Raw genomic sequence first — 23,293 nt, forward strand, 5'->3', positions numbered from 1 at the left:
CCTCTGCCTCCTGAGTGCTGAGATTACAAGTGTGCGCCGCCATGCCCAGCTTTGTAAAACTATTTTTAAGTGACGACTACTGCATAACTTCGGAGGGAAGGACACGTGAGAAGGATCACAACGTGCTGTCTGAGCTCCCCCGCACTGCCAGCCCAGCAACCCCGAGGCGAGCGGAGCGCTCAGCGTGGCTCCGCCCTGGAACGCGCGCCTCCGCCAGCCCGGAACTACAGTTCCCAGAAGGCCGTGCGAGCCGGGGAGTGAAGTGGCGCCGCGTCCGGAAAGGCGCGAGCGAGCGGCGGTGCCCTGGGCCCGTGTGCGGCGTCCCGCGGCCGTCGGCGCCCGCACCAAGGAGGCGGCGCGCGGCAGCCCGCCGGTGGGCCGCGGGCGCTGTGGGCGGCGAGCCCGCTTCCTTCGCCCGCTGGCCGGGCCTGGGGCGGGATGTAGGGTCGCGGCGCCGAGGCCGGGGCGCGGCGGGGCTGGGCGAGGCCGCGCCGAGGATGGAGAGAGCCATGGAGCAGCTCAACCGTCTGACGCGCTCGCTGCGCCGCGCGCGCACCGTGGAGCTGCCCGAGGGTGAGCCGGCGGGGCCCGGGAACGCCCACGGGCGCTGTCCGCGTCGCCGCGGGGGCTTCGCGGGCGCGGGACCCCGGGGCTTCGCCTCGAGCGGGCGCCCAGCTCCGGCGCCCACGGCTCTGGCGCTGCCCGGTGCGGCCCGCCGGGCTTCTGGTTGTTTTCGGTAGTGGAGTTTGCACAATGGACGGGAAGCTGTCAAAGTTGGCGGGCGGGCGGCGCTCCTTTAAGCTGGCTGTCGGGCTCCTTTCGTGCCCCTGCGGCACGCTTGGGTGGTCCCTGGAGCGCGTCTGTCTCGTCTACGGACGGGGGAATAAAGCCTGGGTCCCTGCAGTTCAGAACTGTCGGTGCTGTGTGGCTGAAGTCCTGCAGGAGAGGGGGGAAACAGAGTCAAGTTTATTTTCAACCACTTGAGTTCTAGTGGCCGTCGAAGGTGGCCGTGATTCTTGTAAGCCAGGCTGGCCACGAACTTAGGATCCTCTCCCCCCTCCCGGGTGCATTGCTTCTCGGCTTTGTTTGGCTCACTTTTTTTTTTTTTTCCTCCAGAACTTTGTTAGAATTGGATAGGGAAAAATGGTGGGCTATGGAGGAACATGTAGGGGACAGGAGATGAGACATGAAAGTAATGTGGTATTTGGGATTTTAGGAATAATTTTCTTGAAAATAAATTGACCATAAAATGACCATAGGTTTATGGTAACTGTTTACCAAATATTTGTTACTCTGTTACTATGAAATAATTCACCTAGAATATCCTAATTTTAGTAACTGGACTTTAGCTTCGCCTTTAAAAAAATGTGTTTATTTGCAAGCGGGGAGGGGGAAGAAAGGGGGGAGATTATGAATGAATGGGCACGCCAGGGCCTCTTGTCATTCCAAACTAATTCCAGATGCATGAGCCACTTTCATCATCTGGCTTCATGATCAAACCCAGGCCATCAGGCTTTGCAAACAAGCACTTTAATCACTGAGTCATCTCTAACCCAGAATCACCTTTTTCTATTTTCTTTCTTTCTTCCTCACTTGAATCCATTCCTTAAGTGCTGCTTTCACTTAATATTCATTTTTTTAGCTTTTTACTGGACAACTTGCATAATATACACAATATATCATGGTTCTTAGGCTTTGCAGGTAAGCACCTTAACTGCTGAGCCATCTCTCCAACCTTCCAAAATTTATTTATTTATTTTCTTTTTTCGAGGTAGGCTCTTGCTCTAGCCTAGGCTGACCTGGAATTCACTATGTACTCTCAGGGTGGCTTCAAACTAACAGTAATCCTCCTACTTCTGCCTCCTAAATGCTGGGATTAAAGGCGTATACCACCACACCTAGACCAAAATTTATTTAAAAAATACTTATTTGTACACATATGGGTCTCTTGCCCCTGCAAACAAGCATCAGATGCTTGCATCTCATTACTTTTTCTATCTGGCTTACATGGATGCTTTGGGACTTGAATCAGGGCAGGCAGGCTTGGCAGGTAAGCACCTTTTAAAGAATATTTATTTATTAGAGAGAAATAGGCAGATTATATATACATACATACATACACACACATACATATATGTATGTATGTGTGTGTGTATATATATATAGAGAGAGAGAGAGAGGGGAGGGAGGGAGGAAGGAGAGGGGAAGGGAGGGAGGAGCGATGGAGGGAATGGGCACACCAAGGGCCCCTAACCACTGCAAATGAACTCCAGATGCTTGTACCACCTTGTGCATCTGCAGGCAAGCGCTTTAACCACTAAACCATCTCTCCAGCTCGACAGCAAGCACCTTTAACCATTTTCTCAGCTCCCAGTATTTGTTTTACATAAATGTGAGTTAGAAGGTGTTGGTGAGATTTCATGGTTTAAAAAAGAATTTTAGAAAATTTCTTCCTGAGTGTGGAGAAGGAAACATGTGAACAGATTTTATTCATAGTATACCGGTATTCTCTTTCATCTTTTGAAAAGGAAGCTTTCTCATATTTTTTACACCAAAATAATTTTTAAAGAGATCCAGGAACTGTTATGAGAGATAACAATTGCTTGTGTTAAAGATACAATAAAACTATTTTTCACATATTGCTTAACGATAAATATAAACTGAATTATTGGGCAGAAGTACATAGTGTTATCTTAGCTAAAGTCTCTGTAGCAGCTCAGTTGTGATTGTATTTATTTCTTTATCCTTACCATTACTGTATGTGACCTATATTTTTGTAAGGTTAGATTTGACTTAAATAAGTCTTAATAATGTAACTGGTGACAACCTTATGATTTTGTACTTTTTTCTTTTGGAACAGGGTCTTGATATGTAGCCCTGGCTGGACTGGTACTTAGTCTGGCTTCAATTTTGAGGCAATCCTCCTGCCTCAGCTTCCTGAGTGCTGAAATTACAGCTGGGTGCCACCACTGCAGGCTAGTACTGTCCTGGTTGAAAGGTTTACTTGCACAAATATGACTATTGCTTGTTGAACTTGAGTGACTTGATTGCAATGGTCACAGCTTAGAAGCTCAGTATTTTATTGGTCTGTATATGTTAAGGGAGGCTTAAGGCTTTTGATAAGGAGAGCAAGTTCTATAATCCACATTATAAAGAAATAGAAGAGGTTGAAACAAATTAGATTGTATTGCATATATTAATAGTACTGCCTTGTGGACCCGTGGGTTGCTGTAGCTAGGGCATGATGGGTGTAGTTGGTAAAGTGCTTGTATGAATGTGTGAGGTTCTGGTCATAGCCCTCCCAGCCTTCACAAACCAGGAGTGGTTGTGCATGTCTGCAATTGTAGCACTTAGGAGGATCAAAAGTTTGATTCTCCTCAGCTACATAAGTAGTTCAAGGCCAGCCTGACCTATTCCCCAGTAACTGACTGCTGCCCTCACAATGCACGACCCACAGTCTCCATGGGGATAACCTGTGTCTCCAATAAGGAGGGCCCCTTCAGAAAAGGGCAGGGATGAGGGAAAGGATGGTACCAACATGTGTTGTTTACATACTAAGTATGTCATGACTAATAAAAATAAATTTAAAAAATTAAAAAGTCTTTTTGGAAACAAAATGTCCCTTGTTAAAACTACAGAAAATACTAGATTTCCAGTTTTCTCCTTACATCGAGAAGCCAAGCTCTTCTGTGATCATATAGAGACTTTCATAGCATCTTGGCTGTTCTGCATGATTCTAATCTCCTTGTACCTTGTTAGGAATGAATCTAGGGTTCAGGAATGACCCACACAATCTAAAGTATGTGGCAAGGCGATTACTTCTGCAGAAGGGTGTGTACCCAGAAAAAGTTGAGGCAAGTAGGCATTCCAGCAGGCAATCTGCTGGCGTTTTTGTCTTTAGTGCAATTTGGCCTCACAGTCTCATGATTGGTTAAAATATAAAAGTGATGCAGGTTCTGGGGTAAAGGAAGGGAAAATTTAGAGGCCTTTTGTCAAATGCAGAAATAGGAACTTTGCTGTCAAGGATTGTTTTGGTCTGGAGGAAGGCTGACTCAGGAAAGGGGTTGGCTTCCCACAGGCCTTTTTTCAGAATTGAGTTTATTTTTCCTGACTCTTAGTCTCGAGGTTTGTTTACCCCTTTAGGTTTCAATCACTCAAGAGGGGCTTTTCTTTTCTTTTCTTTTCTTTTCTTTTTTTTTAAATTTTATTTGAGTGAGTGAGAGAGGAAGAGGCATGGAGAGCATGAGTGAGTGCGCATGCACCAGGGCCTCCAGCCACTGCAAACAAATTCCAGATGCATGCACCACCTTGTGCATCTGGCTTACATGGGTCCTGGAGAATTCAACCAAGGTCCTCTGTCTGCAGGCAAACACCTTAATCACTAAGCCATCTCTCCAGCCCAAGAGCAGCTTCTTAGAACCTGGTCTTTTTTCAGAGCCAAGTTTTTTCTTAACCCTTAGACAGAAAACACATTCATTTCATATTCTTCACAACCTCTTTTCACTTCCTCTTTCATTTTCATTTTATTTTATTTATTTGAGATTGAGAGAAAAGAGAGAAATGGAGATAGAGAATGGGCGCGCCAGGGCCTCCAGCTGCTGCAAATGAACTCCAGACGCATGTGCCATCTTGTATATCCGGCTTACATGGGTCTTGGGGAATTGAACCTAGGTCCTTTGGCTTTGCAGGCAAGTGTGTTAACCGCTAAGCCATCTCTCCAGCCCCTCTTTTCACTTTCTATGTATAGTGAAGAAAATTCTAATATGAGAAAAAGTAGGAGATAACTCATTCTTTTTTTTTTTTTTACTCAGATAATGAAACTGCTGTTTACACATTGATGCCAATGGTTATGGCAGATCAACACAGGTAAGTGCCTATTTCATCAGTTATTATTTTTGAAAAGTATCAGTCATTCTAAATGTTATGTGTATGTATACATGCACACAAATAGATGACAGTTTGGACATAGTTATTGTCCTGGGCCAGCTGTTTAATTTCTGTTGTAGCTTTCACACATCCTAAGTGGTAGTCATACCCTAGGCTAGGGAGCCAATCTGTTACAGTTTTCTATTTTGAACTAAGGGGCAAGATTTCCCAAGATGCACCTCTAAAGTCTTACACACACACATATACACACAAATTAATTTTAATTTTTTTTTTTTGAGGAAGTGTCTTATACCCTAGGCTGACCTCCAATTTGCTACATAGTGGTGGATGACTTTGAATTTCTGATCCACCTGCCTTCACCAGCCAAGTTTTTTGGTTCCAGAAGTATATGCCACTGTGCCTGGTTTATGTACTGCAGGGGGTTGAACCCAGGACACTCTAGGCAAGTACTCTCCCCACTGGCTACATGCCCGCTCTACAAAGAATTGTTTAAATGTTTCTCTCTCTTTTTTTATTCCTTGAGACAATCTCTCTATAGCCCAAGCTGGTTTTGAACATACAGGCATCACCACCATGTCCGGTTTATACGGTGCTGGGGATTGCACCTAAGGCTTTGTGTGTGCTAGGCAGGCATTGTACAAAATGAGTGAAACCATAAAAAGTTTTATAGCAGGAAAGCTGGAAAGATAGCTCAGTGGTTAAGGTGTTTGCCTGCAAAGCCAAAGGACTGGGTTTGATTCCTCAGTACCCACATAAAGCGAGATGCTCAAGGTGGCACATGTATCTCGAGTTCATTTGTAGTGGCTATAGGCCCTGGTGTACCCACTCGCTCTCTCAAATAAATGCATAAATAAAATACTGAAAAAAAACCAACAAGGTTTCATAGCAGAAGAGTTTCTAAATGGAAATGAACAGTATAAATAATCAGATACTGGGCTGGAGAGATGGCTTAGCGGTTAAACGCTTGCCTGTGAAGCCTAAGGACCCCTGTTGGAGGCTCGGTTCCCCAGGTCCCACGTTAGCCAGATGCACAAGGGGGCGCATGCGTCTGGAGTTCGTTTGCAGAGGCTGGAAGCCCTGGCGTGCCTATTCTCTCTCTCTCCCTCTATCTGTCCTTCTCTCTGTGTCTGTCACTCTCAAAAAAATAAATAAAAAATTAAAAAAAAAGATTTTAAAAAATAATCAGATACTGTTGTGATTTGTTGATATTGACAAAAAAATTGTGATGGTTTCTTTCAAGTGCTGCCCCTGACCTTTGCAGCAAAGTGGCCTCAGGGCAGCTTACTTTCCTCTCCAACTTCTACTTGATTACTTTTTTTTTAAATGGATGCAGTACTAATCACCTTTCATAAAGGTGTATATAGGATATAGTTACCTATCTATTGAAGGAGTCTATCCTCGTAATAGTCAGCTTTCTTTAATCATTGAGCACTTTAATAATAAAGAAAAGAAAGCAAAGATAAACTGTGTTGTGAAACAAGTTTGAAATCTCAGTGTTCTGCTTTAAATTTCCTGTGGTGTAATTCAAAAGTGTTTTTAGCCTTCTTTATTTGGCTAACAGTTAACACAGGTAAGGCTGACTTTTGTCAAGTGGAGCAGCCAGGAGTACTTTCTTTGTTTCTTACAAGTCTGGGACAAGCTGAAGCCACCTTATTATTGGTTGTCCTCAGACATCTGCAGACCAGACTAAGTAGCAGATCAGGAAACATTTAGCTCCAGTATATTGATCAAGGCAGGTAGGCTATTTATTTCATTTTCTTTTTCTTTTTTTCTTTTGTTTTGTGTTTTTGAGGCAGAGTTTCATTCTAGACCAGGCTGACTAGAACTCACTGTTGCCCAGGCTGGCCTCAAACTCATGGTAATCCTCCTACCTTAACTTTCCTAGTACTGGGATTAAAGGTGTGTGCCACTACTTTGGCTTGTTTTTTTTTTTATTTATTTTTAAAAAATATTTTTATTTATTTATTTACTGGAGAGAGAGAGAGAGAGAGAGATACAGAGAGGGAGAGAGAGAAAATGGGCACGCCAGGGCCTCTAGCCACTACAAACAAACTCCAGATGCATGTGCCCCCTTGTGCATCTGGCTTATGTGGGTCCTGGAGTATTGAACTGAGGTCCTCTGGTTTTGCAGGCAAGTGCCTTAACCACTAAGCCATCTCTCCAGCCCCCTTGTTTATTTTTTTGAGACACTGTGGCCTCAAACTCTCCAGGGCTGCAGTAGCTGGCACCACCTTGCCTGGTTGTTGGTTTTTGGATTTTTTTTTTTTTTTTTTTTTGGTTTTTTGAGGTAGGGTCTCACTCTGGTCCAGGCTGACCTGGAATTAACTCTGTCATCTCAGGGTGACCTTGAATTCATGGCAATCCTCCTACCTCTGCCTCCCGAGTGCTGGGATTAAAGGCGTGCGCCACCACGCCTGGCTCAGTTTTTGGATATTTTGCCATTCTATAGGTAGAGAATAGTGCCTTGCATTTTGATTGATGAGACAGAGCCTTTTAAATAAATAGTTGGGGCCTAGAGAGATGGTTTTTACTTGAATAAGTACCCAGAGTTGCTAAAGAGCTGTTAACTTTATTATGTTTTTAAAAACCTTATGCATATCAATTCCTCCTTTGATCTTGTTTTGGCTACATAGGTCTGTTTCTGAGCTACTCTCAAATTCAAAATTTGATGTCAATTATGCCTTTGGACGAGTGAAGAGAAGCTTGCTTCACATCGCAGCAAAGTAAGACCAAAAAGATGATGCGCTGTGCCTGGAGTCAGGGTCTTCATCTGAGTCAGCAGCTGTTAGTGGTTAGGGCAGGGATGAGAACCAGTAGCCATGTAGTTCTATCCTTTGTAGGGTATATAGTGTGCTGTAAATTGTTAACTTTGATAATGATCTCTTGTTTCATGTTCCTATTGTCCTAACTTGTTTTAGGTTAGGCATGGGGATTGTCTAGATGTGTGTAGAATGTACCTGCTTCAAAATTTCCTTTTTCTTTTCGAGGCAGGGTCTCACTGTAGTTCAGGCTGACCTAGAATTCACTCTGTATTCTCAGGGTGGCCTCAAACTTAACTGCAATCCTCCTACCTCTGCCTCCTGAGTGCTGGGATGAAAGGCATGCGCCACCACGCCCAGCTAAAATTTCCTTTTATGTTACCAGTATCAGGGATCAAAAGGACACACTAACTGCATGCAAAGTCAGTAGGTTTATATTCTTTTCCTAGTTGGGAGTATGATTTCCTATATCCACAGTTTTAGAATGTGCAGCCAGTTAGCTAACTGACCCATGCTTGTCATCTCTTCAGGATTTATGTAGGTGTGTTGAAATTAATTGTTCCATGATTCACCTGGCTCCTGGAAAAACCAGAAAGTCAAGATGATTCTATAGTATCTTTTATATACTAATACTTAAATTTTGTTTTATTTGAACTTGTCAAATACTTTATAGCTTTCATAGAGGAATGTGCTGTTTTGAAGATAGATGTTATTTTTTATGACACAAGTTAAATTAAATTGTGGATAAATACGGATCTTAAAAATAATGTGTTTGGGGCTGGAGAGATGGCTCAGCAGTTAAAGGAGCTTGCTTGCAAAACCTGATGGTTCAGGTTCAATTCCCCAGACACCCATGTAAAGCTACATGGCCATTCATTTGCAGCAGCAAGAAGCTCTGGTTTGCCTGTCTATATCACACATTCTCTCCCCCCCCCCCACACACACACGGAAGGAGAAATAAGTAAAATTTAAAGAATGTATTTAATAGATTTTGAATTGTTATGTGTGGTGAGGTACTCACTGAGTGCGTGTGAATTGTGTTCTGCTATTCCAGCTGTGGGTCAGTTGAGTGCTTGGTGCTGCTGCTAAAGAAAGGAGCGGACCCTAACTACCAAGATATTTCCGGTTGCACACCCCTTCATCTGGCTGCTAGAAATGGGTACATTTTAATATTCTTAAATAGCTTATTTGATTTGATGTTCTTTTTCCCCCCAACACTTGTACTGAGAAAAATTACAAAAGTAATATGCATATTTTATTTTTTGTACTTTTTTGGGTCTCAAAGATATGTCTATTTTTTCCTCTATAAAGTAGGTCTTGGGGCTGGGTGTAGTGGCGCATATGTTCCATCCCAGCACTCAGAAGAGTGAGGCAGGAGGTTGTGTTGAGTTCAAGGCCAGCCTAGAGCTACGGTGTGAGTTCCCAGTCAGCTTAGGCAATAGTGAGTCCCTGCTTTGAAAAACACACACAAACAATATAGTGAGTCTTGGGTCATTATATGTAGATTATTTTTTGGTTTTTCAAGGTAGGGTCTCACTCTAGCCCAGCTGACCTGGAATTCACTCTATAGTCTCAGGCTGGCCTCGAGCTCCTAGCAATCCTCTTACCTCTGCCTCCCAAGTGTTGCAATTAAAAGCATGTGCCACCACACCTGGCTTCATTATGTTATATTTTTAAATGGCTGCCATGTTTAATCATTTATTGTTCACTAATGATTTTCTTCTTGAAAATATATTTGTAGGGTCTGGAGAGATGACTCAGCGATTAAAGACATGTGTTGGCAAAGCCTGAAGGTTTCTAGTAAAGCCAGATGCACAAGGTGGCACATGTGTCTGGAGTTTGTTTGCAACAGCACTTGGTCCTGGTGTGCCCAGTACTCATTCTCTTTCTCTATGCTTGCAAATAAATAAAAATATTTTTTAAAAAAGAAATGATGTTTGTAGAAGTTTATTACTACTTGGATTAAGATGACATTTAATTTCCTGAACATAATAATTTTTACTTCTGTTTTTATTTTTTTCTGCTATCTTTTGCTACTGTTAGCTCCTTGCTATTTCTAAAATTGCTTGTTTAGTTAATTATATTAGTAAAATTAATTAATAGTGTATTATACCCAGCTAATAGCTGTTTGAGAATAAATTATATCAAATAAGCTTCCTAGCTAAGGGTAGCTTTCATTGCTAAAACCATTTTCCACCTAATTTCATTTTTATTCATTCTTTCATTTTTGGTGCTGGGCCTTGTACACAAAAGGCAGGTGCTTGGCCATTGAGCCCCATCCTGCCCCCAGCCCTGTTTCATTTAATTGTGGAAAACACTTTCTTAGTGACTGATGTATTTAAAAGAAAGAAACAAAACTGATATTTCCAGAATGTGAAAACCTTAAAGTGGCATATTGGGTATATTTTTGCCTCTCCCTAGTAATGTTGATCATAATGAATAACATTCTGTCCGTGAGCTGTTTTACCCTGCTTTGTTCTGCCTGGCATTTCAGGTTTCACATCTCTTTGCCTACTACTGCTTTTGCTTACTAAATTCTGCTGGGTCTAGAAATATCATCAGAAATGGTTAGAAGTAAATTTAAAATAAGCAGTTATTGATTCAGGCCTTGAAGACTTTAGCTTTGGGTCTTTTTCATCATCAGGCAAGATTGGGTACATGCAGTCTGATGTGGTGAAATGTCAGATATCTCTGTGGTTGTACAATTCCTGTTGTGTATGCTCTTTTTTAAATATTTTTATTTAGTTATTTATGTATGTGTGTGTGGGGTGGGGGGCAAACAAAGAATGGGTGCACTAGAGCCTCTAGCCACTGCAAATGAATTCCAGATATGTGCCACCTTGTGCATCTGGCTTTACGTGGGTCCTGGGGAATTGAACCCAGATCATTAGGCTCTGCAGGCAAGCACTTAAACCACTGAGCCACCTCTTCAGCCTCATGTGTGTGTTCTTTTTAAAAAATACTTTTATTTATTTGATTGAGTGAGGGGGAGGAGAGAGAAAGTGAATGAGAATGAATATGGGCACATCAGATGCTGGGCCGTGTTGTGCATTTGGCTTTATCATTGGACAGTTTTGCATCTTTTCCTGGTCCATTTTGTCAGATCAGTAGTATACTTTGGTAGGCCAGCTTTGGTGGTTCTCTTGTCACCACTGGTGATGTTTGGATTGCCCTTCTTTTAAAATATTTTTTTCATTTCTCCCTTTTCTTTTATAGTCCCCCCGCCCCCTTTTTGGTACTCTGAGACAGAGTCTGTGTAGCCCAGACTGACCTTGAACTTGACTGAGTTCTAAGTGCTGGGATTTCAGGTGTGAACAACCCACCTTGTGCCTCCTCGTTAAGGTTTTGCAGAACACTTGGCTCACTGGTCTGTGTCATTTGGGTCACCATATGTTTCACACAGTGCTTAAAATATCTGGGGAGGATTAGTTGCTAATGTCAGTAGGAGCTCCAGTATTGCTTATGATTATGTGAAAGAAATGTTCAAAGGAAAGGCCTTGAACATCCCTAAGGTATAGATGGCTAGCTCTAAGGCATGTTTTTTTGATTAATTAATTTGCAAGCAAGGAGAGATAGAAAGGAGAGAGACAGAGAGAGAATGGGTGTACCAAGGCCTCCAGCCACTGCAAACAAACTCCAGATGCATGTGCCCTGTTGTTCATCTGGCTACATGGGTCCTGGGGAATTGAACCTGGGTCCTTTGGCTTCGCAGGCAAGCGCCTTAACCACTGAGCTATCTTTCCAGGCCCCCCCTTTTTTTCTTTTCTTTTTTATTTTTCTTTTTGGTTTTTCGAGGTAGGGTCTCACTCTAGCCCAGGCTGACCTGGAATTCACTATGGTGTCTCAGGGTGGCCTCGAACTCATGGTGATCCTCCTACCTCTGCCTCCCAAGTGCTGGGATTAAAGGCGTGCACCACATGCCCGGCTTAGCCCCCCCTTTTTTAAGAAATGTGGTAAATTATGAGTTCAGGAAGGGTGAAAGTTATATGTTAATATTTTAGCTGTAATTCCTAGTCAAATAGCCCTCACTTATTAGGTTACTCTTGACTTATATTCTGGAAAGTAATAATAATGGTTAGTAAAGAAAATAGGATATGCATCTCTTATTGCCCTGCTACACCTTTGCAGTTTGTATTTGGGAGGGAGGACATTACTGGAGTCACTTTCTTTAGCCACCCCTGCCTTAAATGCTTTTTTGGGGGAATCTTCTCTGAACTGTTCCCACCTAACTATTTTGGAGCTAGGTTAATGATTCATATTGAGTACTGAGTAGGTTGTAGAAATCTATCTGTGGATGCAGCTGCAAACACATTTTCAACAAGCAATCATTTCAATAGGGCTGACTGGTCTGTTTCCATGATTATATTTATTATGTGTTTCTCTTTTTTAAAGTACTTATTTGAGAAAGAGAAAGAAAGGGAGAGAGAGAATAGGTGAACCAGGACTTCCTGCTGCTGCAAAAGATCTCCAGATGCATGCTCTATTTTGTCCATCTGGCTTTACATGGTTACTGGGGAATTGAACAGGAATGTCAGGCTTTGAAAACAAGTGTATTTAAAACTGCTGAGCCATCTCCACAGCCCATACTTTACTATGTATTTATGATTTTCGTGACAGGGTGTTAATACACTGTAACTATTTGAACTTAAACATTTATTTAGAGCTTTATTTTTTTCATTTGATTATAATGCAGATTTTAAAGTGACATTTAATTTTGTTTCAGTTGCAAAATTCAGAGCAAGAAAAGTAGCTTTTTGTTCTGCAGTTTAGGGTGATCTTTTTTTCTTTTAAAAAGGTTGATTTAAGAATTTTAGCTATTGATTTACAAGATTGAATGTTGTATTAGTAATCAGCAGGTTTTATTGAAAATTACTGTATGTGGGCTGGAGAGATGGATTAGCAGTTAAGGCACATGCCTGCAAAGCCTAAGGACCCAGGTTCGATTCTGCAGGTCCCATATAAGCCAGATGCACATGGTGACACATGCATCTGGAGTTTGTTTGCAGTAACCGGAGGCCCAGGCGTGCATCCATTTCCTCTCTCTCTCAAATAAATAAATAAATCTTTAAAAATATTTTTAAAAACAGGGCTAAACCATCTCTCCAGCCCATCAAATTAAAAAAAAATTACTGTATGAAAGGCTGGGTGTGGTGGCACATACCTTTTATCCCAGCACTTGGGAGGCTGAGGTAGGAGGATTGCTGTGAGTTCAAGGCCATCCTGAGACTACTGAGTGAATTTTACATCAGCCTGGGCTAGAGCAAGACCCTACCTCAAAAAACCAACCAACCAACCAACCAAACAAACAAACCCCTGAGAATTACTGTATGTTTGGCTATACTTAGTACTGAGGAGATTTTAAACAAATAGTTGAGTAAATAGTAATATGCATACACATATGCTGCATATATTATGTACTCTAATACTGTGTACTACTGTGTAAATGTTATATATAATGTGTACATTATATAATACACGATGCACACAATGTAGTATACTGCATGTGTTAGTATTTACTAATTAAATTATAAACAATTTCATGCCATGGATTATACCATATTGCCTCAATTTAGTACTGAATATCTGTCTGTCTGTCTGCATGTATCTTTCTTTTTATTTATTTATTTTTATTTTTTGAGTTAGGGTTATGCTGTAGCATAGGGTGACGTAGAATTCACTATGTAGTCTCAGGCTGGCCTTGAACTCATGACAGTCCTTCTACCTCTGACCCCTGAGTGCTGATTTAAAGGCATGTGCCACCATGCCCACCCTATATATTTTTTAGAATAATTTTATTTATTTGCAAGTGGGAGGCGGCGGGGCGGCTGGAGAGATGGCTTAGTGGTTAAGGCATTGCTTAAAGCCCAAGGATCCATGTTCAATTTCCCAGAATCCCTGTAAGCCAGATGCACATGCTGGGGTATGTCTGGAGTATGTTTGCAGTGGTACTAGGCCCTGGCACACCCATTTTCTCTCTCCCTCTCTCTAATAAGTAAATAAAAATAAAAAATTAAAAAGAAGAGAGGGAGGGAGGGAAAGAGAAAGAGAGAATGGGTGTGCCAGGGCCTACTATCATTGCAAATGAACTTCAGATGCTTGTGCCAGTGGCTTTATGTGGGTACTGGGGAATTGAAACTAGGCCGTCAGACTTTGCAAGCAAGTGCCTTTAACCACCAAGCCATGTCTCCAGGCCCATGTATGTTGACAGGCTTTACAAGCAAGCACCTTTGATCACTGAATCATCTCCCTAGCCCCCCAAAAAAGAATTTCTGACATGGGTTACATGGATGAACCTTGAGGACTTTCTGCGAACATGGATGTATGTTTAAGAATGGTTAAGGTGGTGGATTGTGGATCAGGTGTATTTTCCACATAACTAAAGGTTCAGTGAGCAGAGCGATGTGCATACAGCATGTACTGATATTCCAATGACTTGTTTCTAGTTCTGCTTTTTTGAGACTCCGTATCTCAAGACATTCTAAATAAGCAGTATGTCACCAAGTTACACCCCAGTCTGATTTTTACTTATAATTCATCTTAGTATTACCCTAACTATTTTGCAAATAAGAATGTAGAATACAACATTGAGATATTTTGCTGCATCCATTTCTGACCTATGAAACATATTTTCTTACATATTTAAAAAAATTATTTGAGAGAGAGTAAGAGCAAAGGAGAAAGAAACAGACATAGAAACTGACTATGGGTGTGCCAGAACCTCTTGCTGCTACAAACTAACTCTAGATGCATTTGCTACTTGTGCATCTGGCTTTACATGGGTACTGGGGGAAAGCAAACCTAGGCTGGCAGGCTTTGCAAGCAAGTACCTTTAACCTTAGTCCATTTTCTTTCTCTCTTTAAAGAAGAAAAAATTCAAAAAAGTTATATTCTGGGCCGGGGAGATGGCTTAGTGGTTAAGGTGCTTGCCTGCAAAGCCCAAGAACCCTGGTTTGATTCTCTATTACCCACGTAAGCCAGATGTACAGGGTAGTGCATGTGTCTAGTGTTTGCAGTGGCTAGGGGCCCTGGTGTGCACATTCTTTCTCTCTTGCTATCTGCCTCTTTATCTCTCTTCCTCTCTCAAATAAATAAATAAAAATTAAAAAATAAAGATATTATATTCTTATATCCCCTTTCTCCCACCCCCTTCTACTGGGGTCCTCCTCAGTGGGGTTATTGATACTCATTATTGGATCATGAAAGCCTCAGACAGCAGATCATTTTCTTACACATTTCTAATGAAGGTAACCATTCCATTTGTCCCAATTGACATGAAAACCTGATTGTGCCATTTCTTTCTTTTTTAATCTGTGTACATGCATTTGTGTGTGAGTGTGGGTATGGGTGCATGTGTGCCACAGCATGCGTGCCAGGGTGCACATGTAGAGGTGGGACAATCTCAGGTGTCAGTCAGTCCTTGCCTTCCACAGTGTTACAGGTGTTGTCTGTCTGTTGTCCACCTTTGTGTACAGCAGGCTAGCTGGCCTGCAAGCTTCACAGGTCGCCTTCTCCACCTCCCATGTTGCTGTAGGCACCCTGGGGTTAATCGTGCGCTGCAGGGTCTAGCTCAGGTTGCCACCTTGTGCAGCATGCATGTCACGTAAGGAGCCATCTCCAGCTCTATTGTGTCATTTCCTTTTCCTACTGAGTCACAGAAACAGTTTTGTAGTATTTCAGATAGTAAGTATTGCAGCTATACTTGAATTATAGATTATTTAATATAAATATTTATAGTCTAACATTGATTTTAATTAATTTTCAGTAAAATAACTGTCATTTGCATGTTTTTCTTTTTCAAATTTGCGTGTGTGAGAGACAATTGGTGCACCAGGGCCTCTAGCCACTGCAACCAGATTCCAGATGTGTGCGCCACCTTGTGCACATTTGTCACCTTGTGCATCTGGCTTATGTGGGTTCTGGGGAGTTGAACCTGGGTTCTTAGGTTTTGCAGGCAAGCACCTTAACTACTAAGCCATCTCTCCAGCCCTGAATATTTTTTTCTCATACTAATCTATTAATTTTTTTTCTTTTCAGACAGAAGAAATGCATGAGTAAATTGTTGGAATACAGTGCGGATGTCAACATCTGTAATAATGAAGGCCTCACAGCAGTATGTGCTCTCAATTTTTCTGGCATTTTAAAAAATCCTTTTTAGAAAATAATTTTGAATGTAATGGTAATGTGAATATAGTACAAATTACTTCTTTAAAGTAATTAAGGTGCAGAATGATTTTTATAGTGTTCATTTATATCTACTAAGAGAAGTTTTATTCAACATGTTTCTCCTCTTTTAGATTTGTAACTTTCATTTATTTTTGAAGCCTTGCTCTCTTAGCATTTATCAGTGCCTTCTAAGGGACTTCATAGAAGCATTTCTGTCAAAGTGAATTATGAGTTCATTATAGAAGAGTTATTTTTTGCTATATCTTTAAAAGAACTTGTAATATGTTCATTGAAGGACAATTCTATGGCTTTGGAGAAAGGAGAGAAAAGTAACAAAGTGAGTAAGAGCTTCCTGCATTTGCTGTACTTAAGATAATCACCATCCACCTATATGCCACTTATTTTATTGTGTTTAAAAACTATTTTTATCTATTTTGCCATATCATTTTCTTTGTAAAAATAAGTTAGCATACTTTTGATGCACATATACATATTGTAAGGTGGTGGTATGGATTATTGCTGAAGGAATTGTTGAAATTTCAAGTTTTCATCAAATAGTATTTGTTATTTATCACTATTTGTGATTCACTTTAGAAGTAGACATAAAATAGAATTGCTTGATGTCTAAGCCACTATTTTGAAGACATGGCAGAAGATTTGAATTAAATTGAATAGGTTTTAACTTTCCTTTGATAGTGCTTATGGCCAATTCTCATGACACACACACACACACACACACACACACACACACACACACATATTTTTTTTTGAAGTTGGGTCTCACTTTAGCCCAGGCTGACCTGGAATTCACTTTGTAGTCTCAGGATGGCCTTGAAGTCATGGAAATCCTCCTCCCTCTGCCTCCCAAGTGCTGGAATTAAAGGCGTGTACCACTATGCCAGTCATGATCTTTTTGATGAAAAAAATTGAGTTTTCCTGGTTTAATAAGGGCTTGTTTATTTCGAGGGGAAAAAAAGGTCCCAAACATCAGGATATTCACAAAAGTAACCCAGAGTATCAACTTTAGAAAAAGGTAAGACTATTGTACTATTTTTCTACAGGATGTCTCTGACATGTCAATTCTCATTCACAAAATACATGGTTACATCTGTGTTGAGCAGCCCCGGAGTACTCATGGAGGGACAACAAGCATACCTTTATGTCAGAGCTGCTCTGAGCCACAATGTAGTGAGATTGCTTCTGCATTCAGGGAAGCAACTGCTGAAATCGTGCATGAGTGGAAGAATGATATTCCTTGCACAGAGATTATTCTGGAGGTAGTTGATAAAAACCATACACCTCTTTATTAAGTCATAAGGAGATATCAAAATTAAAAGCAAGAATTAAAAGCAAGTCAGACTTAATACTACTACTTAGCAGCATCAGAAGAAGTGGAAATGGAAGTAGGCATCAGGAATAGGATTAATATACATGAATGGTACAGGAGAGGGAGAGAGTGAGCATGTGCTGAAGATTCTAGGCAAGTGGATCTGGTGTCATTTGATCTTAGACAAATGTCCCAGTAAAAAAAAATGGAAGGTTTCTAAAGCCCACTGTGTGCTCTAGAGTCAGGCTTGCCATTGGTGCTCTCTGTCATCCTCTCCTTCCTCAGCCTCTTTTTCATCATCCTTGATCTATCCATCTTGATTGTCATCACCATCCAGTGGGGCTCCTTCCTCCGAAGAGCCAGCAGCACCTGCCTCGGACTCCATCTCAGATGAGTCTCATCTTTCTTCAAGAGGGGCTGCTTTCGTTTTACCTCCACTGCCTGCATGCTCTCTTCCCTTGCTGTTTTTTCCAGGCTTTTCAGTAGAGAAGCCACTTTTGTTTTATCTGCATCAGCAACTCCTTTTAACTTCTCAGACCTGGGAGATCCTCACTATTCATACTTAAAGCCCCTTTTGCTCTTTCATGAGGTGGCATTTAGAGGGCACCACATCACAAGCAATAGCAGGAGGAGCATATGTTGGGTAGCTGCACATCCTGTCATAATTCGTGTATTTCTCTCATCAACATACTAGATGAAGGCAAGGCCCTTATGAACAGAGCAGTCCACACTTTTGCCGTACTTGGAGAAGATTGCCTCTGCCTCAGGCTTCTTGACCACAAGAGTGTTGAGATTCCCAGTGAATTCGTAGAACAAGGGTATATCTTGTTGGTAAACAGTGCTTGCCATCGTCTTTGATGATAAGGTTTCTCAGAAAGCCAAAACCTGTAGCTGAAGATCCAGGAAAAAAACAAAACAAAACAAAACAAAAAAACAAACTCACTGAGTAAGAAGAGATTTCATTGTGAATCTTCCCCTCTTAGGTTCCACATGGAGCTGACTGGGCAGCAGGCTGGCAATGCACACATGACTGTTCAGTCTTCATCTCTTCACAAAATGGGCCCTCTAATTTTTCTTAAATTTTAAGACAAAGTCTCACTAAATTGCTCAGGCTAGCTTTGGACTCATGGCAATCCTGTCTCAATCCCAAGTGCTGGGATTATAGATGTGCATCACCATACCTTGGCTCTTTATTTTTGTGATTCCAAATGAATTTTTGGATTGTTTTTTCTATTTCCATGAAGAAAGCCTTTGGAATTTTGATAGGGATTGCATTAAATGTGTAGATTGCTTTAGGTAAGATTGCCATTTTCACAATATTGATTCTTCCAATCCAGGAACAAGGGATGTTTCTCCACTTTCTAGTGTCTTCTGCAATTTCTCGCTTGAGTGTTTTAAAGTTCTCATTGTATAGATTCTTTACTTCCTTGGTTAGGTTTATTCCAAGGTACTTTATTTTTTTTTGATGCAATTGTGAATGGGAGTGATTCTCTGATTTTATCCTCTGTGTGTTTGTTGTTAGCATATATGAAGGCTACTGATTTCTGTGTATTTATTTTGTATCCTTCTACATTGCTGTAGGTCTTGATCAGCTCTAACAGTTTGCTAGTAGAGTCTTTAGGGTCCTTTATGTATAGAATCATGTCATCTGCAAATAATGATAACTTGATCTCTTCCTTTCCAATTTGTATCTCTTTTATGTGTGTCTCTTGCCTTATTGCTATGGCTAAGACTTCCAAAACTATATTAAATAGAAGTAGGGACAGTGGACACCCTTGTCTTGTTCCTGATTTTAGTGGAAAAGCTTCCAGTTTTTCCCCATTTAGTAATATGTTGGCTGTAGGCTTGTCATAAATAGCCTTTATTATATTGAGATATGTTCCTTCTATTCCCAGTCTCTGTAGGACTTTTATCATGAAGGGGTATTGGATTTTGTCAAATGCTTTCTCTGCGTCTAATGAGATGATCATGTGATTTTTGTCCTTCAACCCGTTTATGTAATGTATTACATTTATAGATTTGTGTATGTTGAACCATCCCTGCATCTCTGGGATAAAGCCTACTTGGTCAAGGTGAATGATCCTTTTGATATACTCTTGTATTCTGTTTGCCAATATTTTGTTGAGAATTTTTGCATCTATGTTCATGAGGGAGATTGGTCTGTAATTTTCTTTTTTTGTTCTATCTTTGCCTGGTTTTGGTATCAGGGTGATGCTGGCCTCATAGAAGGAGTTTGGTAGAATTCCTTCTTTTTCTATTTCCTGGAAAAGCTTAAGAAGCAATGGTGTTAGCTCTTCCTTGAAGGTCTGGTAAAATTCAGCAGTGAATCCATCTGGGCCTGGGCTTTTTTTAGTTGGGAGATTATTGATAACTGTTCGGATCTCCATGTTTGTTATAGGTCTATTTAAGTGATTAATCTCCTTTTGATTTAATTTAGGTAGGTCATATAAATCAAGGAAATCATCCATTTCTTTCATATTTTCATACTTTGTGGAGTATATGCTTTTATAGTATGTCCCTATGATTTTTTGAATTTCTCTGGAATCTGTTGTGATGTTACCTTGTTCATCTCTGATTTTATAAATTTGTGTCTCTTCTCTCTTTCTTTTGGTCAGATTTTCTTAGGGTTTATCAATCTTGTTTATCCTTTCAAAGAATCAACTCTTTGTTTCATTAACTCTTTGGATTTTTTTTTTGTTTCTATTTCATTAATTTCTGCCCTAATCGTTATTATTTCTTCCCGTCTACTGATTTTTGGTTTGCCTTGTTCTTCTTTTTCCAAGGCTTTAAAGGTGAAGCATTAGGTCATTTACTTGAGATATTTCTAATTTCTTTCTTTCTTTCTTTCTTTCTTTCTTTCTTTCTTTCTTTCTTTCTTTCTTTCTTTCTTATTTATTTATTTGAGAGTGACTGACACAGAGAGAAAGACAGATAGAGGGAGAGAGAGAGAATGGGCGCACCAGGGCTTCCAGCCTCTGCAAACGAACTCCAGACGCGTGCGCCCCCTTGTGCATCTGGCTAACGTGGGACCTGGGGAACCGAGCCTTGAACCGTGGTCCTTAGGATTCACAGGCAAGCGCTTAACCGCTAAGCCATCTCTCCAGCCCTCTAATTTCTTAATATAGGCACTTAAGGCTATAAATTTATCTCTTAGAACTGCCTTCATTGTGTCCCAGAGATTTTGGTATGTTGTGTTCTCATTATCGTTTGACTCTATAAATTTTTTGATTTCCTTCTTGATTTCTTCATTGACCCATTCATCATTTAGTAGTGTATTGTTTAGTTTCCATGATTTTGTGTATGCTCTATAGCCTTTCTCGCTATTGATTTGTAGTTTAATTCCATTGTGGTCAGATAGAATGCAAGGAATTATTTCAATTTTCCTGAATTTGTTAAGATTTACTTTGTGTCCTAATATATGGTCTATTTTAGAGAATGTTCCATGTGCTGCTGAAAAGAATGTATATTCTGCATTGGCTCTTTATTTTTTTAAAAAAAGCTATATATTTCATGTGGAGCATAAGAGAAAGCTTCCCTGAGAGTTGATTTGTTCTGTTCATATAGAAGAAGCTCAATCATGATTATATAGAATCTGTAATTGTTGTGAAATTACAGATTTTGTACTGTATTAGCAACATGATACCATCTATTCTTTTTAAAAAATATTTTATATTAATTTGAAAGAGAGAGCGAGAGAAAGAGACAGATATAGAGAGGATGGGTGCTCTAGGGCCACTGGCCACTGCAAACGACCTTCAGACAGGTGTGCCACTTTATGTATCTGGCTTAAGTCCTTAGGCTTTGTACCTTAACTGCTAAGCCATCTCTTCAGTCCACCGTCTATTTTTTTTTTTTTTTTTTGGTAGGGTCTTGCTTTAGCTCAGGTTGACGTGGAACTCACTATGTACTCTCAGGGTGGCCTTGAAGTCTTGGCAATCCTTCTACCTCTGCCTCTTGAGTGCAAGGATTAAAGGTGTGTACCACCATGCTCAGATTATCGTAATATTTGTGAAAAAAAATCAAGTGAAAAATATATGGAGTACATTGTCCAAAGTGTTTTTTTTTTTTTTTTTGTGTATGTATGCACTCATTTGTGTGGAGGCCAGATGACAACCTCAGGTGTCATCCTCAGGTATTGGCTGTCTGTCTTTTTTTTTTTTTTTTTTTTGAGAGATCCCTTATTAGGCTGTTTACCAAGCAGCTTAGACTGGCCAGTGAGCCCCAGGGATCTACTTTCCTAATGCTGGATTACAAGTGCATGCCACCCATCACACCTAGCTTAAAAAATTTTTTTTTTAAACATAGGTTCTGGGGATAAGACTTAGGTCCTCATGCTTGCAAGGCAAACATTTTTACCAGCTGAGCTCTTTCATCAGTTGAGAAATAACTGCGTCATTCATCTGCTAATTTTAATGAACTACTCTTGCATAAATGTTAATGACTAAATGGCTTCACAGATACACTGGCTGGCTGTGAATGGACGGACAGAACTACTTCATGACCTTGTGCAACACGTCAGTGATGTTGATGTTGAGGATGCAATGGGGCAGACAGCATTGCATGTAGCCTGCCAAAATGGCCACAAAACGGTAAATTCATTCTTCATGAAGACTTCACATGAAGCTGCATGTGTTTGTATTTAAAAATTTTGAATTTGTGAAAGGTGTTTCATTGGGCATATTATGGGAACATGAAGAATTATAGCAATATATTATTTTCTAGCGGGTATAGAAAATACTGCTTTTACTAAAACTCTCTTCAAAATATTTATGATTTTGATAATTTCTGGCTCGTAGACTAAACACTTTTTTTTAAAATTTATTTATTTGAGAGCGATAGACACAGAAAGAAAGACAGATAGAGGGAGAGACAGAGAATGGGTGCGCCAGGGCTTCCAGCCTCTGCAAACGAACTCCAGACATGTGCGCCCCCTTGTGCATCTGGCTAACGTGGGACCTGGGGAACCAAGCCTTGAACCGGGGTCCTTAGCCTTCACAGGCAAGCGCTTAACCGCTAAGCCATCTCTCCAGCCCTAAACACTTTTTTTTTCCTGAGGCATGCCCAACAGACTGACCCCTGTTTTTTCTATGCAAGAGAGTAAGTCAGAGAGAGAGAGAGAGAGAGAGAGAGAGAGAGAGGGAGAGAGATTGAGAAAGAGAGTTGGCACACTAGGGCCTCCAGCCACTGTAATTGAACTGCAGACCCATATGCCACCTAGTGTGCATGTGCAACCTTGTGTGCTTGTGTCACCTTCTGTGTCTGGCTTACATGAGACCTGAAGTGTCAGACATAGGTCCTTGGGCTTTGCAGGCAAGCTTTTTAACAGCTAAGCCATCCCTCCAGTCCCTGGCTTGAAGATTTTAATAATTGAAAATACTAAAATTTTATGTTGTATATTTACATGTTTTTAAAATGATTATTATTTTTGAGGCAAGTGCAACAGATTGGCCTTTCTTTATGTGAGAGGGTGAGAGTGAGCGTGATAGAGAGAATTGCTTGCTAGGGTCTCCAGCCACTGCAGTTGAACTCCAGGCATGTGTGCCCCCTCGTGTGCATGTATGACGTATGATCTTGCACACTTGCGTCACTGTTTGTCTGGCTTATGTGGGACCTGGAGAGTCTAACATGAGTCCTTAGGTTTTGCAGGCAAGTGCCTTAACCACTAAGCCATCTCTTCAGCCCTATTTACATGTTTTTAAATGATTATGTTTATTCTAGTCTCAGTTTTAATAGTTAGCTTTTCAATAAATGATTGTATTGTCACTTACTGAAGAGAGGGAATACCAGAACTGCTGAAACCAGTGAAATCACATCATCAGCTGCTCTCCAGGAAGGAAGTGCTAGAGTGACAGCTGTTTCCTTACACACCTTGCATGTAGTTTGTGATGGTGCTTTCATGTTATTCTTATATATAGACATTTAATTACTAATGGTATTTTCTTTCTTAAAATTTTTTATTTATTATTTATTTGAGAACAACAGAGAGAAAGAGGCAGATAGAGAGAGAGAGAATGGGCATGCCAGGGCCTCTAGCTACTGCAGACCAACTCCACACGCATGCGCTCCCTTGTGCATCTGGCTAACGTGGGTCCTGGGGAATTGAGCCTTGAATGGGGGTCCTTAAGCTTCACAGACAAGTACTTAACTGCTAAGCCAT

The 23,293-nt window shown here is 40.8% G+C and overlaps 1 protein-coding gene across 4 annotated transcripts in view; it reads left to right on the top strand.

The window, feature by feature from the left end:
- Window positions 1-455: 455 nt before the first annotated feature.
- Hace1 (HECT domain and ankyrin repeat containing E3 ubiquitin protein ligase 1) overlaps window positions 456-23,293 on the top strand; it is a 102,867-nt gene continuing 80,029 nt past the window's right edge. For 3 of the 4 annotated variants that reach the window (XM_045154762.1, XM_045154761.1, XM_045154763.1), the window contains exons 1-6: window positions 456-573; window positions 4,812-4,866; window positions 7,521-7,610; window positions 8,701-8,805; window positions 15,681-15,756; window positions 21,594-21,725. In XM_045154762.1, coding sequence (XP_045010697.1) covers window positions 498-573; window positions 4,812-4,866; window positions 7,521-7,610; window positions 8,701-8,805; window positions 15,681-15,756; window positions 21,594-21,725 — 534 coding nt within the window. In that variant the 5' untranslated portion in view covers window positions 456-497. Of the gene's footprint in view, window positions 574-4,811; window positions 4,867-7,520; window positions 7,611-8,700; window positions 8,806-15,680; window positions 15,757-16,952; window positions 17,087-21,593; window positions 21,726-23,293 lie in introns of those variants that run through there. The other variant, XM_045154764.1, reaches the window with a different exon arrangement.

The sequence above is a fragment of the Jaculus jaculus genome, chromosome 7 (genome assembly GCF_020740685.1).
Source record: "Jaculus jaculus isolate mJacJac1 chromosome 7, mJacJac1.mat.Y.cur, whole genome shotgun sequence".
Lineage (NCBI taxonomy): Eukaryota > Metazoa > Chordata > Mammalia > Rodentia > Dipodidae > Jaculus > Jaculus jaculus.